Source organism: Candoia aspera, chromosome 4, assembly GCF_035149785.1.
Source record: "Candoia aspera isolate rCanAsp1 chromosome 4, rCanAsp1.hap2, whole genome shotgun sequence".
NCBI lineage: Eukaryota > Metazoa > Chordata > Lepidosauria > Squamata > Boidae > Candoia > Candoia aspera.
Genome location: NC_086156.1, coordinates 115,533,258 through 115,550,543, shown reverse-complemented (window position 1 = coordinate 115,550,543; position 17,286 = coordinate 115,533,258). Strand labels below are relative to the sequence as shown.

General features: G+C 47.0%; 1 protein-coding gene across 1 annotated transcript; it reads left to right on the top strand.

Moving 5' to 3' along the window:
• Positions 1-1,025: 1,025 nt before the first annotated feature.
• Positions 1,026-16,810, top strand: SLC7A7 (solute carrier family 7 member 7). The gene is made up of 10 exons (XM_063301541.1): positions 1,026-1,161; positions 2,079-2,597; positions 7,127-7,252; positions 8,082-8,226; positions 9,862-9,985; positions 10,994-11,097; positions 12,818-12,914; positions 14,012-14,161; positions 15,333-15,516; positions 16,553-16,810. The coding sequence occupies exons 2-10, from the start codon at positions 2,081-2,083 to the stop codon at positions 16,633-16,635; spliced, it is 1,530 nt and encodes a 509-aa protein (XP_063157611.1). The 5' UTR covers positions 1,026-1,161; positions 2,079-2,080; the 3' UTR covers positions 16,636-16,810.
• Positions 16,811-17,286: the final 476 nt, after the last annotated feature.

Here is a 17,286-nt window from a genome sequence, read left to right as displayed (position 1 = left end):
GGGAGGCCCCTTCGTGAGCCCATATTGATGCAACGCAGAGAGGAATAATATATTACTGTATTTCTAATAAGCACCCTTCCCCAACCTGGCGCTCTGAACTTCTCCCATCGGGTCTAGACAGCGCTAGCTGGGAATGATGGGAGTCGAGGTGGAACCATTGCCCAGAGCATCAGATGGGGTCTGGGGTCTGTAGGCCTGTGCAGACCTCACTTCTTCCTTTTTTTTTTTTTCTCCAAGGAGAGGGTCTTTTCCTCTGGAGCACACACACCAGATCCAAATAATACTTTGGAGTGGAGCTCTAGCTCTGCACCAAGAGCTTTAAAAATCAGCACTTTCTGACGATAAGGGGCATGTTGGAGGGTGCTAATCCCAAGCCTGTAGCCCAGTAAAGTGGCAGAAAAAGATTTGTCAGCTGCTGCATTTTCCAGAATTCTTTACTGGACAAAAGAGTTCAGAAATAAAACGACGAAAGTGCAATAATAGAAATGGAGAGTTCATTGGGACTGAACATTGCTCAGTGCCACTCACTGATCTGTGTACAACTGGCTACAATAAAAGTTTCAGGACTACTTTTGATTTCTACTTGTCTTATATTCCTCCCACTCCTCCTCCGACTTGCCCTGGGAACTCTCAGTTCTGCAGACAACACAAAGAAGAAACGGGAAGCATTTTCTGCTCAAAACACATTTCTCAGCCTGGGGTACCTCTGGGACTGAGCCTTTGGATTTGAAAGTTGCACTGATAGGAAGCAGAAATCTATGATTTTTCTCTAGAGCTTGGTGTGACCTGGAGGCTTTGTATGAGAGTGGATGCAGAAAGCAGATACAGGAAAGAACAGTTTGGGTGGGTGGAGGGAGGGCAAGACTTTCTTTCTTGCAGGAAGTCTTCACTCTTCTTGGGCATGGCTGGGAGGAAATTTGCAGGAACTGGCAGTCCCTTATCTTCCTTAGTGATGAGGTAGCTCCTCTCTGCCCCCACCTGGCACCAGACGGACCTTGGACTCAATGGCTCACCCGCCCGTACACCCCCTCACTCCGCCTCCAGTCGCCCTGCTTAGTTCCTCAAGTTAAAAGTGCTGTCCTGACAGCTTCTAATTCTTTATTCCTAAGCTGGTGTGGGGCCAGGCAGGCAGATCAGAAGGGAGACCTAAGTCCAGAAGTGGTGAGTCCTTCTCAGTTCATCTCTTATGCATCCTCTCCATCCTTGTCTCATTCTGTCCCCTGGTGGAAGGGGTTAGAATCTCGATTTCCAGCCATCAGACGGCTGCCCCAGCCCCTGATTAAAGCAGAAATCCCAGTTCTGCCTCCCTTCAGTCGCTTGGGCTCCATTCACTACAGTCTCTTCCCTCTGGGCAGAATATCTAAGGCAGAGCTTTTAGTTCAAAGTTTTTTAGAATCTCCAGATGTAACTTTTCATAGCCTTTCTGATGTACAGGAGGTGTGCCCGCAATCTGGATGCCAAACCTGTCTATTTCTGCCCATTTGATCCTTCTTCCAGATTAAAAAAAAATCAGTTTTATTTCAAGCTCTTCCTCCCTGGCTTTAGCAGAGAAACTCAGGTCCTGGATTCCAGCACTTGGGAAGCCAAGGAACATCTGTCTTCCAACCTTTCCCTCTATTTTGTATCTGTCTCCTGGTAGAGACCAGACTCACATTGCACTAAATCAGATTGTGTTACGTTTGGCTCTTGGCTTAGTGGCTTGTGTGAACTGGCTGATTTGTTTAGTAAACCACATTTAGGCAAACTGTGGCGTAGCAGACTGTGTGTGCATCCAGTCATGGTGAATTTCATTTCAGGACAAGCCAAGCTCTGTTTGCATCTCCTTGACAAGTGAGCTATGCTTCAGCCTTCCCTTCCCCCCAAAGCTTGCTTTGGTACCAGCCCTCCTCAAATGGGTACATGATGGATTGTAGCTGTATTGACGAGGGGGAGTGACTGCACATCTGGAAGGCTCCAGGTTGGGGAAGCTAATAATATGTTGTCTGGATCACTTCCAGAGGAAAAAAAACATCTTCTGGGATGCAGGGGGGCACTTCTTCCAGCCATGGCAGTAACCAAACTGTTTTCTCCTTGCCCAGCCATGACCAAGTCCACCCAGTATGTGGTGGCAGCCACCCAGGATGACCATCCTGCCAAGACAGCCACCAATGGGGCCTTGTCCTCTTCCAGCTCATCCTCCGAGGAGGCTATCCAGTTGAAGAAGGAGATCTCACTGCTCAACGGGGTCTGTCTGATTGTGGGCAACATGATCGGCTCAGGCATCTTCGTCTCACCCAAGGGCGTCCTGGCCTACAGCGGGTCTTATGGACTGTCCCTCATTATCTGGGCTGTGGGGGGCCTTTTCTCTGTTTTTGGGGCCCTCTGCTATGCTGAGCTGGGCACCACCATCAAAAAATCAGGGGCCAGCTATGCCTATATCCTGGAGGCCTTTGGGGAGCTCCTTGCTTTCATACGACTATGGACCTCTCTTCTCATCATTGAACCCACCAGCCAAGCCATCATTGCCATCACCTTTGCCAACTACTTGGTGCAACCTTTCTTCCCATCCTGCGAGGCACCCTATTTGGCTGGCCGTCTCCTGGCTGCTGCCTGCATCTGTGAGTGCAACCAGAGAGGGGAGGCAATGGCACCCGAAAAAAGGGTCGGTTGAGGTCATGACACGTTGCTGTCCTCTAGTGGTCATCTGGATTTCTGCAGCCCTGATCTGCTCACCCTTCCTGAGAAGGCTTCTTAGCTTCTGAAACATGGGGGAGGGGGGAGGCATCTCAAGGCAACGGCCCATGCTACTTAGGTATTTTGATAGAATCTTTGCTACGCCAAAGCTTGATTCAAGCAAGGCAAAGGGCAGATTGTTTCTCAGTATCTAATCTATCTCTCTGTTCTTATCTTGCTGTGACCTTCCTTCCCATTCTGCGCAACTCTCTCCTTCTTTGGCTGAGATTTTGAATCACTGGGGTGTTGGGGTTTCAACTTTGTCCAAAGACAGAGGCTGGCTTCTATCTGGAAATGGGACCTCCTGGGGTCCTGTCTGACACCATTTTCCACCTTTCCTGTATTTGGGGTGGGTGGGATAGAATCATAGTTATCCTGCCTCCTAAGAACATAAATCTTTTTTCTCAGATAGGACCTGCTTTCAGCTCCTATTTCCCCTTATCCTGATCCCATTCTCCTGGATGACCTGTGACTCAGGCACCTGTGAAAACCATCTCCTCTTTGCTCCTCTGCTTTTATCACTCCTGGATTTTGGGATGGTTAAATCAGACAGAGTTCTTCCCTTGAAAGTTTCAAGCTGTAGTGACGTGACCAGTTGGATTTCTGCTTGAATTGTCATTGTCATCCAGCTGAAGGAGAGCAGCACAACTTTTTTCTGGGTCAAGGGCACTGCAGAGACCATGCTCTGAAAAATGATGTGTGGGGCCAGGAAAGCAATGACATTTGCTTTTCATGTTCATTTCAAGTTATCTAAAATTAAATTTAGTTAATGTGGTTACTCGCCAGTTCTACAGGTAGTCCTTGCTTAATAACCGTTAGTTTAGCAATGGTTCGGACTTACAACCGTGCTGGAAAAATCAACTTATGACTGGTTCTCACACTTACAACCATTGCAGCATCCCTGCGGTCACGTGGTCACAATTTAGGTGCTTGGCAACTGGTTCACATTTATGACCGTCGCAGTGTCCCGTGGTCATGTGATCGCCATTTTCAACCTTCCTGGCTAGCTTCTGGCAAGAAAATCAATGGGGAACCACGTGATTCACTTAATGACCATGTGGTTTGCTTAATGCCCATGGCGATTCACTTAACAACTGCTGCAACAAAGGTCGTAAACTCAGGTCAGATTTGCTTAATGACCACTTCACTTAGCAACCAAAATTCTGGTCCCAATTGTTAAGCGAGGACTACCTGTATATTTAATAATCTCCTTGCTGCCAAAATTACAACTGTTGAAACCTGATGGAGCCTGCACTCAAAGATGTGGGGACTAGGATTTGTACCTCTGTGCTAAAAGAAAAGGTGGCACCTCTGCAGATGTTCATCTTGCTCCTTTGGTCCACTGCAACTTCCCAGACCTCATTCTCCTCTGCCACAGCTCTAAAGAGGATCCAGAGGTCCTGACACTGCTCCCACATTATGGCAGGAGAAAGCGGTACGAGGCAAGCCACATGCAGACCTGTCCATACCCACCGGGTTGGAGCTTAATCCTTGAAACCTGCTTGGATGTCTCTGCGTGTGGCTCTGATGTGGCCAGGAAAATGGTCACTTCATTCGTGTGGAGAAAAAGACCTTCTCTCCACATTCAGAGAATCTGAAGGAGATTCGATAAAGTTGGCTAGTCAAAAAGGTGCTGCCGGTTTCCTCCTGATTTTTTGCTGCCTTAGACCAAGTGGGCTTTCCTCCTCCATGTTCAGAAAAGCACCCTTTCCGCATTGGGCATTCTGACTCAGGGTCTGGTGATCTCCAGCTCTTTTCGGCTGCGTGCTCTCCTTTCCCTCTTAACCAGCGGATAATTCTGGGTTGTTTGCAGGAAGCCAGTGACTTCAGCTGATGGCCAGGCAGCATGCTGAATCGGCAAGTGCTGTCTGGAAGCGGCTGGTGAGAAGTGCAGCGTCAGGCTCCCCCGAAACCACGCGGTTGCGACACAGGAATGTGCCGGCTGGAACGTCGTGGGCTTGGGGGTTAGGCAGGAAAACTGCTTGCTTGTGTTGGGAGGGAAAAGAGCAGATCCTGTGGGCTGGAGGTGGGATGATAGCAAAGTGTGTGCGGGGTGAAGGCTGCAGTGGAGATTAATCAGAACTAATGTATCTGTCTTTTCTAAAGCAACTCACCTCCATGAACTAGCCCTGAAAAGCAGACCATTCCCTTTATCCCCATTTCAGGGATGCCAAAATGGAGGCTGAGTTAGAGAAGTTTTCTGAAAGCTGCAGAGCTGGAACTAAAGATCCATTCTCCTCACCTGAGACAACCCTTAACTTGTGCTTTGAACAGGTCTCCGCTCAAAAAATGAGCCATTTTTTCACTTAGGACTCTTGATAAAGCTTGTCTGGAATGTTGGCCTCATTAGAGGTGGCCAGCATCTAGTTCTTCAGTCCATGTTGAAGGTGAAAGGGTGCAGAAGGCCCTCTGTCCAGGGTCAGAGACATCTGTGGGGTCCAGGTGGCAACCCACACCCACACAATGTATTTCTATCGAGAAGCAGGCTATGCCATCTACAGTAATTTGTTGAGGTGGCACAGAAAAGAGAAGGCTGTCCTGTGGCAGATGTTTGGAGACCAGAGCTCATACACTGAGGTTGGCATACACAGCTGGGCATTACGTACCATGAGAGATTGGCACCAGAGAGAATGGGATTACTTGAAAACTTGGCAGGACTGCTTCTGCCATCTCCCACCGGAAAGTAGGTGGTGCCATTGGGAAATGAGTCCTCATATCTGTGGTTTCTCAGATCTGGGCACGTACCAAAAACCAATAACAAGGAGGGATTTATTGCCTTGTTTATCAAGAAGTGACGCGTTGGTTAAGAGGTATGCCCGATCCCCCCGTTGGCTTTGCAGTAAGGAAGTGGCATCTTGGACTTGAAATCAAGCCTGTAGCTTGGAAGATGCTCCTTAGCTACACACTTTCTCTTCCGGCCCCCGGGGGTTTGGGTGTCTGGCCACAAGCCGAGTCTCCCACAGCCTCTTGAGGCACAACAACTTGTTCCTGGAATAAGGATCAAGGTTAGAAGGGCAGAATATAAAAAGCTGTAGGAGCTGGATAAACAAGTAACTTCTGTTCTTCCTCTTTGAACTTTGGGTGGAATCCAGGAAGACCTATCTTCCTCCACCTTGATTCAACTTCTCAGTGTTTACTGGCAACGGTTGTCTGGCACCTCGTGTCTTGCTAATGGGGCGGGCATCCTGGCTTGGGAACTTTGGGGGCTGGGCACCAGGTTGGGGAAACTAGCAGACACATCAGGCGACAGCTGTGCGGTTTCTTTGCATCCAGATGTTATTTTGTCCTTCTTTGTTGCTCTGGGGAAGGGGCTGTTGATCTGGCCTTGCACCCAGCCAGGGAAGGGAAATGGTTTAACAGAATCACGCGTTGTCCCTAATGCTGAAAATCAACCTGCAAGGTTGCTGCCCGGTTGCTCCTGCTACAGGCTTGAATAGACGGGGGGAAAAGGGGCTTTTTTTCCCCCCCCGATTGCTTCTAGCCTTCCAATTGCTTTCTCCCCTTCCTTAGGGGAGAAATCTTGCTCCCAGGCTTCCTTAGCTGCAAATCTCTAGGGCGGATTTCCTCCCTAGGCTTGGGAACAGGAGGCAAAATGCAGGATTCCTTTCTCCCCTCTAACATATCTGAAGGTTACAGCCTGGACTGTAACATTGGCTTTGTTGGCTGGAGATGATGGGACCTGTAGTCCAAGGCATTGAGAAGTGCTGCGTGCAGAAGGTGGGTTGGAGGAGGAAGCTCTGAGCTGGGAATTCACGTCTTATCGGCCAACCTACCAGTTATCTCTCCCCGTTCGTCCCCCCCGCTCTCCCAGCTCCCTGTCTTTGCGGAGCGATTGCTCCATAGCATGACTAAGAAACAGGACCTAGGGAAGAAGTCCAAGATAAAAGGCCAGGGCACTGTGGACAGGATTACGCCCAGTAGCTTCCATCTGGTGGGACCACAGCAAACATGTCAGAAGCTGCTTTGCGGAAAGAAAACTGCAGGCTCATGAGCTTGCAAGGAGCGGTGGCCAGATTTAAACTCCATCCATAGTAACAGCTGAAGAATAGACACCTTTTCCCCAGGCCAGTGAATGACGGTGAAAGCATCATCTAGTAATAGGGGAGGGATTCAGGTGGGCAATGGGAATGGCCTTTGAAGAGTGATGTGGAAAGGGGGTATGCTGGTGTCATTTAACGCTTCTGTTGGGAGTCGCTGAGAAAACAAAGGAAGTGCTGTAGAAGCGATCCAGAAGTAGCCTTCTCCTCCTTTTTTAAGCCCTGTTGTACACAAGCACAGGATCTTAAAGGGTCTTTAGGTTTTAGAATGCAAGAGGAGACCAATTCAGTTGGTTTCTTACTTGGGCATGGGTATGTAAATAGACACCCCGCTGTTGTAAGTGATTCTGCTTTTTTTTTTTCCCTCTTGATTTCAGGCTTACTGACTTTTGTGAATTGTGCCTATGTGAAATGGGGAACCCGAGTACAAGATATGTCCACCTACGCCAAGGTGCTAGCCCTCATTGCCGTGATCATTGCAGGCATCATCTGCATTGGACAAGGTACTAAAACTCTGGCTGTGGTGTTGCTACTTCTCTTGCCCCTCTGCATGTTGCACATGCAGTATATACAGGTAGTCCTCGCCTAACGACCACAATTGAGACCAGAATTTTGGTTGCTAAGCAAAGTGGTCATTAAGTGAATCTGACCCAATTTTACGATCTTTTTTGCAGTGGTCATTAAGTGAATCACCATGGCCGTTAAGTGAACCATGTGGTTGTTAAGTGAATCACACAGTTCCCCATTGATTTTGCTTCCCAGAAGCTGGTCGGAAAGGTCGAAAATGGCGATCACATGACTATGGGGTGCTGCAACGGTCATAAATGCAAACCAGTTGTCAAGCACCCAAATTGTGATCACGCGACCTCAGGGATGCTGCGATGGTCGTAAGTGTGAGCACTGGTTGTAAGTTGTTTTTTTCAGCACCATCTTAAGTCTGAACCATCACTAAAGGAATGGTCATTAAGTGAGGACTACCTGTATTGTGTTTTTACTCCTTCTATGAAAAAACCCCGACCTCTCGGGTACCTCCATCCTGGGTGATCAGAGCGAGCCCACATCAGAGATGAGATCTGATCCAAAGTCAAACCAAATTTTCCAATCTGCTTTCTTTTCTGGTGATCTCTTGGAGCTAATTCACACTTGGATGAATGTTCTTACTGGGTGTCTACAAGCTTCAAGGGATGGCCTGCACGTGTGAATGGGCGTCATGTGCACCACACCCCAGACAGGATTTTAGGATCCCCTTAGATTTCCTCAAACCTCACCCCTACTGGGGAGGCATTAAAGGACTTCTTACACATTTGGGTGAACCCTTATCTTCCCCTGCAGGGCAGACTGAGAACTTCACTGATGCTTTTGAGGGATCTGCCTGGGACGTGGGCAACATTGCACTGGCTCTTTACTCTGCACTCTTCTCCTACTCTGGATGGGACACCCTCAATTTTGTCACTGAAGAAATCAAGAACCCCGAAAGGTCAGCATTCAAACTGCGGTCTTGAGTTTCAGGAAAATATGGGCTCCGTCCCAGGCTGTGAGATCACTGTGGTTTTGCGTGCTCCGTGGAGTGGAATCCAGCTGCTTGCAGCTTTTGGGTAGTGCCTGAGATATCTCTCCAGAGAAGCAGCATTGCTTCCTCACCCATTTCCTAGAATGACCTTAGAATTTTTGCTCAGCTCCCAAAGAGGGAATTGGGGGAGGAAGCTAAACCTGATCAGCTGCTGGCCCCTCCTTGTTCTTCAGACTTTGTCTCCAGCCAATAAATTCCTTGCTGGGGATTAAGTTAGAAGTTCTTCGTTGGCTGAAGGAGCACTCTCTTTCTTGTGTGCTAGAATGCACATGGTCTAGCCCAGTGTTTCTCAACCTTGGCAACTTTAAGATGGGTGGACTTCAACTCCCAGAATTCCCCAGCCAGCCATTGGGAGTTGAAGAAATTCTGGGAGTTGAAGTCCACCCATCTTAAAGTTGCCAAGGTTGAGAAACACTGGGCTAGCCTATTAAAATTAATGGGCTGTGGTTGTGGGCATTATTATTATTTATTTATTTGATGCACCGGGGTGCTGGAGACCACGAAAGTCCATGAGAAATACCCACCTTTGTTCTTTCCTCCCTCTTAATTCAAATCCCTGGGTCTTTATTTGGGAAGGGCTGAGGTGGGGAGAGAGTGCCATCTACTGGACAAAGTCAGGCACAGCTCTTATCAAGGTGGGATAAAATATATCGTGACACTTCCAAATCAAAAGGTTTGTACAGGTAGTCCTTGTTTAATGACCACAACTGGGACCAGAATTTTGGTTGCTGAGTGAAGTGGTCATTAAGCGAATCTGACCTGATTTTATGACATTCTTTGTGGTGGTCGTTAAGTGAATCACCACAGGCATTAAGTGAACCACGTGGTTGTTAAGTGAATCACACAGATCCCCATTGATTTTGCTTACCAGAAGCTGGCTGAGAAGGTAAAAAATGGCAATCACATGACCTTGGGGCACTGTGATGGTCATAAACCAGTTGCCAAGTGCCCAAATCGTCACTGTGGGGATGCTGCGATGGTTGTAAGCATGAGGACTGGTCGTAAGTCAGTTTTTTCAGCACCGTTGTAAGTCCAAACTGTCATTAAACGAGTGGTTGTTAAGCGAGGACTACCTGTATCTGCTCAGGGTGGTTGAAGGGAGGACGGGGCTAATATGGATTTCACTGAGGAAATCCTGCAGTTTTCAAAGAGCTACCCTGAACCCCGACGACGTATCTTGCAAGGATATCAAGTCTGATTATGAAATGGAATGAAGCATGAGCTTTTCGCCTTAGGTGGGATTTTCTCTTTTTTAAATTGAGGGCGGAAATGCTCTCTTAACCCAGCGTTGGGACCTTGTCCCTATTCTTTTAATGAAATGAAATGAAAGCCAGGAGACTTAATTGCACCTGGAAGCTAAGCCTGGAGAAGGAAGGATTCTGTGAGCTTCGCCAAGGAATTTAGCTTCTCCAGCTGCTTCTCCTAGCCTGGGCTCCTCTGAAGGGGACGGCGGCCAGGTCACAGAACGTGGGAACAGTGTTAGCAGAGGCACCAACAATGAGAAGGTGGGAATGCATCCCTTTTCTTTGTGCCACTTCTTAGGAACCTGCCGCTCTCCATTGGAATATCCATGCCGATCGTCACGGTGATCTATATCATGACGAACCTGGCATACTACACGGTGCTGAGCCAGACGGAGATCCTGTCGAGCGATGCGGTGGCAGTGGTTAGTAAGCGCACCCCTCCCCATTCGAGGGGCAGAGTGGGAAACCCAGCAGTTGGTTGCCCGCAAAGCTTTTTGTCCCTAAAATGGCTTAATTCCAAGGAGTCAGGAGAGAAGGACACTTGCTAAGAAAAGTTACTTCAATCAGGGAATTCTGGCGGTTCGTTCATCATTTGGGGATCTTCTCTTGCATCAAGAAAGGTTTTGCTGACTTCTCTGCAAGAGCAGCAGAGGGAAGTGTATGAATGTTCCAATGATCCTGGGCTGGAATCCCTGCTGATCGTTGGCCGCGTGTAAATGTATGTGGGGAAGACCTTGGGAGACTGAGCGAAGAGACGCTGCCAAGGGAACAGTCAGATAAGAGACGGCATAGCCCGGAGCTGGATAGTGGGCCGGGCAAGAGGCTCAGAAGGGACCCTCCCTAGTTTCTCGGGCTGTAAAGGAGATGGTGGGAGAACTGTACTTCCAGACTTGCAAGATTCTGTCAATGTAGTTTTACAATAAAGTAGAATTAGCTCATCTGGCCACGATTCCTATCTGGTATACCCCATGGGGCCGACATCATTCTTGCAAGTCTAAAAGTACAATTCTCTCCCCCCACCCTTTACTGCCCAAGAAACTAGGGAGGGTCTCTTCTGAACTTCTTGCCCCACCCCCTATCCAACTGCAGGCTATGCCATTGCTTATCTGACCGTTCCCTTGGCAGCATCTCTTCGCCCAAGATCTTTCCCACATACCATTACACCACATCAGCTCTGGTTTATGGCAACTGGAGTCTGATAACAACTGTGGAAATTTCTCACTTCCTACTGGATCGTATCATACCATAGAAGAATGGTATCATATTTCAGTTTCCCCGAGTTGGTGATGGTGGGCATTGCAGGGAAACATATATGGAGGGTACCACATTGAATAAGACCTTTCTGTTGTTTTGGGAATGATGTTGATGCTAGGGACCCATTAGCCTAAGATAAATGCCGGCAGCTCATATGAGATTCTCTCTTTGTTTAGACTTTTGGCAATCAAGTTTTTGGAGTGATGAGTTGGGTCATCCCACTTGCTGTGGCTTTATCCTGCTTTGGAGGCCTTAATGCCTCTATCTTAGCTGCTTCCAGGTAAACATTTGTGGTATATGTTCTCTCTATTCTCAGAAGTCTTCCAAGACTAATTTTAAAAGTTCTGCTTTAAGGGACCAGTTACATGAGAATAATCCTCTGGAAATAAGAACATTCCTTATTACAGAAACTCCTTAGTAACTTTCCATAGTTATTTCACCGAAGTCTTCCTGTGTGAAACCAAAGCGTTAAACTTACTGGAGTTTGAAGACTTTAGAAATCACTGTCCGCGTGTGCAAAATATGCTGAATTTCGTTCCTGATTTTCTAACAGCCTTATTTTCAGGGAATTGCAAAACAGAGCATAGTTATAAACTCAGTAAACAATTAAATTTCTGTTCCCGTTTGTGGCAAAAAAAAGCTTGTGGGGGTGTTTCTCCTTTTGAGATGAATCCTTTCCATCTCCTTAATATGTGATGATGTTAAAGTGACAGATTTAATAAAGAATCAAAGATAAGCCCTTCCTAAGAAGGTTCAACTTATTCCAAGTAATGCAAATATACTGTATGTCCAGAAGATTGTTTTCGAAGCAGTGGCACCTTAGTTAAACTATCCTGTGAGTATGTGACTGTTGCTCTTTACGAAGATATTTCCTAAATGACGTACAGCATTGAAAGATACAGGCTGACGTAGTTATGATAGAAAGGATGAAGGACGGGGGAAGAAAGAAAGAAACTAATCTGGAGCAGCAGTCTGTTCTTTGGCCAGTGGATGGAACTAGGTTGATCTCAGTTTGTAACAGCCTTCTTTTCTGGATGGGAAGTGCGACATGCTCCTTAATAAAGGTCTAGATTGGTCTTCCCTGTACTGTTATAGTAGATACTACCTCCTAGGGGTCTTTGGTTCTCTGGCCAATGGAGGTGATCAGAATCATCTGCCTTAGTTCCAAGACAGGGATGTCCATGCGGAGAGGGCCAAAAAAGTTAAGATAATATTTCCAACTGTATGATTGAATCCCCAGCCCCCTTTTGCACACTGATTGATCGATTATGGGCCATCACGTCATTTTTGACTCCTCGGGACCTCATTCTCCATGACGATCTATCCCTAACCTGGTCCTTCAAGTCTTTTTCCAACAGTGACCCCAGCACCACTGTAACTGAGTCCATCCATCTTGCTGCTGGCCGTCGTCTTCTCCTCTTTCCTTCCACCTTTCCCAGCATCAGAGCCTTTTCCAGAGAGCTGGGCCTTCACATCATGTATCCAAGGGATGGGATTTTGATTGTGTAGTTGCAGCCATCCTCTTGGCTTTTTTTTTCTTTCCCTTTTGAGTCCCTGTGGATGTCCCTGTCTAGGACAACTGATTTTGGGACACCTGAAGCTTATTGTGAGCTGTACACTTCAGTTCAGCCAGATTGGATGAGCGTTTGAGTGGCACGTTGGGGGAAGTGAGCCAGGACATGAACTATATTTCATCTGATATAATTTAATCTGCCCCTACATCTGATTAAAATGAAATTCAGTTAATTTAGTAGAGTTGATAGGATTACTCCGTGTGTATTTAATAATATTCTTCTTTTGTCACACTAGTGCAGTGTTTCTCAACCTCGGCGACTTTAAGATGGGTGGACTTCAACTCCCAGAATTCCCCAGCCAGAATTCTGGGCAACTCCCATCTTAAAGCAATTGAGGGGTAGTGCTCTAGGGCTGCAGAAGAGTCATGCACCCCTGCCTTCTTGAATTGGCCTTGAATGCAATTCTCCCTTGTTCTTTCTCGACAGGTTGTTTTTCGTTGGCTCCCGGGAGGGGCACCTACCAGATGCTATCTGCATGATCCATGTGGAGCGGTTCACCCCTGTGCCGGCCCTGCTTTTTAATGTAAGTCCGAGGGCACCGTGTGAGTAGGTCTGCATGGATCCAGTTGGCCTGGTGGAGGGAGGTGGAGTCAGCCTTAAATCTCCCCTATCCGATTTCCTAGTAACCTTGAGGGGTTTGCCCGGCAGAAGAAACGACATTCTTCCTTAACTGGTGAACTCTGCAAGGGATGGACTCCAGCTCACATCACACCCTAGTGGCCCATGGGGATCAAGCTGAGGAGGGGTGAATAACGAGCACTCTAAAAATCAATTGCCTTGTCTTAACCTCACTCATTCCCTCTGGGATGCGTGATGTCCACCCATAGGTACCTCTCCCCAGCCATGGGCAGCTGCCCAATATTAAAACAGGTGGGAGAGTTAAGCCTTCCGTCTTCAGGATGTTGAGCTTTCTTTGAAAGTACAATCCTGACTTTCAAAGGTCCATATTGGGCAAAAGGTGGGCAGATTTTCTCCATCCCAGCTGGGAGAGATCATATGCCTCCCAGTCTGGCATACAGCTGCATAACAGCTTGGAAAGAAGACAGTGCACAGGAAGACAAAGATGAGCCACAATTATCTTCTTTCTTCTTCCCAAGCCATGAAACAGCCCACGTCATGGTTCATTCCTGCGTACCTCCTTCTTGTGCAGTCCTACTTCTCTTTGGCTTCCCAAACAGCGGTGTGGTGTGTTTGCAGGGTGAGACAGCTGGAGTGAATTCAAGAGCATAGATAACAGTGATGGGCTGAGCCTCAGGCCTCCAGAAGTCTAAAGTTGCCCTCACCTAGCCAGCTCATCCCTGCACCAGCTGGAAGAGTAGGTGTGAATTGTCAGCTGTTGGCAAGCTGAGAAACCACAGTTCAGCTCCTGAAAGGAAGGTTGAGATCAAATGTAATGAGTCATTATCTAAAAATGATCCTAGTTACCAATCTTGGAAATGCCTGTGGTGTCTTGGGACAGACGTGGGAAGAATTGGTGTCATGAACTCTGTTCCTTGGACTTTTTTTGGAGACATGTCTTACATCTTCTAAGTGACGTGGGTGGACAGTAAGCAGCTGGAAAACCAAAATATTATTCTGCTGATTATGATGGACCTTGCTTCATTCCTGTGTTTGTCTCAGGGAGCCATGGCCCTGATTTATCTTTGTGTGGAGGATATCTTCCAACTCATCAACTACTACAGCTTCAGCTACTGGTTCTTTGTCGGCCTTTCAATTGCAGGTCAACTCTACCTTCGCTGGAAGGAACCATCCAGGGAACGTCCGCTCAAGGTAGGGAAACCTGCCGCCTTAGTTGTATAATATTTAAAATATCTATTGCCAACTCCGTGTTAAACTGACAAAGCTAATTATATAATGCTGGTGAACTATCCTTGATTAGATTCCTTTCCATTAGTGCTGGGTCCTTGTAATGGCATGAGGGGAAGACCTTGGGAGATGGGGCGAAGAGATATTGCCAAGGGAACGGTCAGATAAGAGAGGACATAGCCCACAGCTGGATAGTGGGCAGGGCAAGAGGCTCAGAAGAGACCCTCCCTAGTTTCTTGGGCTGTAAAGGGAATGGGGGGGAGGAATTGTACTTTCAGACTTGCAACATTCTGTCAATGTAGCTTTACAATTGTTATGAGTACGGATGGTGAGCAGGAGAGGGCCCCTATCCAGGGGGAAAAACGCATGCGTAGTTTAGAGGCTTTGAGCTGTCATTCAAAGAAACCCAGAACAGACCCACCTTGAGTTTGGGGGTTTATCTGTCTGGGTTTTCCCACGCTCCTTCAGTTTGGTAGGATTTTCTGTCTACTATAGCAGCTTAATAAACACTAGAGACGTTCTCCTCATCTCAGCGTGGTCTTTGCTTAAGCCAGGACAACAATAAAGTGGAATTAGCTCACCTGGTCATGATTCCTATCTGGTTTACACAGCAAGGTGACAGTCCTCAACAGAAGTATCTGTGGGGGTGGGATGGGATCAAAAAGGGGATGAAGCAGACAAAATTTCATGATGCAAGTCTGGGCCCTTAGTACTGTACCTTTTTTAATTTTAAAAAAATTTATTGGTGAAATATAACAAGCAAACAACAATCAGTACAACAAAATACATGTGAGATTGTATAGTTAACCCCCCCCACATATCTGATAACTATTAAAATAAATTAAACATAAAAGACTTAAAAAGTGATAAAAAAAGAAAAAAAAATTAAGATCCAGATAGTATCAATTTAAAATTCATTCAGTCCTTAAACTTATTATGAAATCTAGACCGTACAGGACTAAATTGCCCCATCTTCTCATTTTCAGAATATAAAAAGACATTTTAAAAATGGATGACAAACACACATCTTGAATCCATTCCTTAACACCTGGAAGATCAGCTTCTTTTAATCTAGGTAAAATTATCCCCTTTGATCAGCTGGACTGCAACCAATCCCTATTTCTGTATCCTTTAGTTGAGCATCATCTTCCCCATCATTTTTTGCCTGTGCACCATCTTTCTGGTGGCTGTACCACTCTACACTGACCCCATCAATTCGGCCATCGGCATTGCCATAGCAGCGTCTGGGCTTCCGGTCTATTTCCTGGTGGTGCGAGTCCCAGAGCACAAGAAACCACACTGCTTACGCCGAGCGACAGGTGAGTGGATCAGAGCTTCCACTTCTGGGATTTCTGATTTCTCTCTTCATTGGGCCCCCAACAGAGCACCTAAAAGACTAGCAGGGGTAGAAGCTGGGAAATGAGAATGAATAGGATTTGTTTTCCCCCTTTTCCCTGACTGCTGAATTCTCAAAGAACATCTAATTTTACATAAGAAGGGGGAATTCAGCACAATTCCACAAATTACAGGTAGCCCTCACTTAACGACCACAATTGGGACCAGAATTTCAGTTGCTAAGCAAATTTTGGAAAACAAAGTTTCCTTCCTCAGGGACATTGCAAAAGAAACACCTATAACATTTTTATAGTGGTGATAGATGTAGCGGTGCCAAGTGAGAGCACCATCAGGAAGAAGGAATATGAGAAGCTGGAGAAGGACCAGGGCCTGAAGGAGGAACTAGAGAGGGTGTGGAAAGGGAAAGCCAAAGTGGTCCCAGGTGTGGGAGGGGCACTCGGGGCTGTGACCCCCAAGCTGGGAGAGGGGCTCCAACAGATCCCAGGAGCAACATCCGAGCTCTCTGTCCCGAAGGGTGCAGTCTAGGAACAGCCAAGATCCTGCGCAGAACCTTCAAACTCCCAGGCCCGATAGAGGAACTGAGATTGAGGAAGACACACACCACCCATAGGGCTGAGAAGGGAATTTTTAAAAAATGTATATACAGTATACGTATCAGAATGGTATGGAGAGTTTAGAGCAGTTTTTCTCAACCTTGGGAACTTTAAGATGTGTGGACTTCAGCTCCCAGAATTCTCCAGCCAGCACGGGATGCTGTGACGGTCATTAAATGCGAACCGATTCCCAAGCACCCAAATCGTGATCACATGACTGCAGGGACACGGTGACGGTCGTGTGACCGCTGCTTGTAAGCCAGTTTTTTCAGCCGCCACTGAACAAATGGTCATTAAGTGAGGACCACCTGTATGGCTTTCCTCCTGTGATGATCTCTCTCTTAGGTGAATCTTTCTCCACCCCTCCCCAGCTTCCCTGACTGACCAACCTTGTTTTTCTTCCCAGCCTGTGTGACCCGGCTGATCCAGTTAGTGTCCCTGTCTGTCCTGACAGAGATGGACCCTCCCTCTGAAGACAAGTCTCAGTGATGAAGAGATGACTGCTGGGAGAGGCCGGCTTCTCCCCCCACCCCTTGCAATGGACTCTTTCTGAGACCCCTAATTTATTATTTGATACTTGCTGCAGGAATATTTGTGGTGGTTTCTATGGGGCAGAGTGGATCTGTTTTTGGTGGCCCAGCCCAGTAAATACGCAGTCTCCACAGGTTTCCTTCGATTATTTCAAAGCATCCGTGATGGTCTTTGTCCTTTCAGCATCTCAGAAGGTTTTGCCGTGCCTCTCCAATACAGCTTTGGCTTCCTCTGCAAACTTTTTTTAAAACTATGGACCACAGTTAAGCCATCCAACGTCTTCCAGATCCTCCAGTCCCACCACTTACGGAAATGGCGATGCAAACATCTGGAGGGCATAGGTTATGTAGTCTCCTCCTGTTAAACATCTTTAATTTCTGCTGAGATATATTCACATACACCCTCCTGTTCTTTTGTTCCTGAATGTATGTGGCCACTGGAGATTATAGGGATTTTTTTAAGGGAATAAAAGTATATGGTGTCGAGAAAAGAATGCCGTTCTTGAGCAGGCCAAGGACCTAACGGGGTTGAGATCCTGCATTCCAGGAGCCTACAAGTAAGATCTGAAAGCTGCAGTGTCTGTCATAGAATCATAGGGTTGGAAGGGAC

Coding starts and splice junctions, on each gene's coding strand:
- SLC7A7 (XM_063301541.1), top strand. CDS start 2,081: ATGACCAAGTCCACCCAGTATGTGGTGGCAGCCACCCAGGATGACCAT. Junction 2,598..7,126: donor CCTGGCTGCTGCCTGCATCT/GTGAGTGCAACC, acceptor TCTTGATTTCAG/GCTTACTGACTTTTGTGAAT. Junction 14,162..15,332: donor CCAGGGAACGTCCGCTCAAG/GTAGGGAAACCT, acceptor TGTATCCTTTAG/TTGAGCATCATCTTCCCCAT.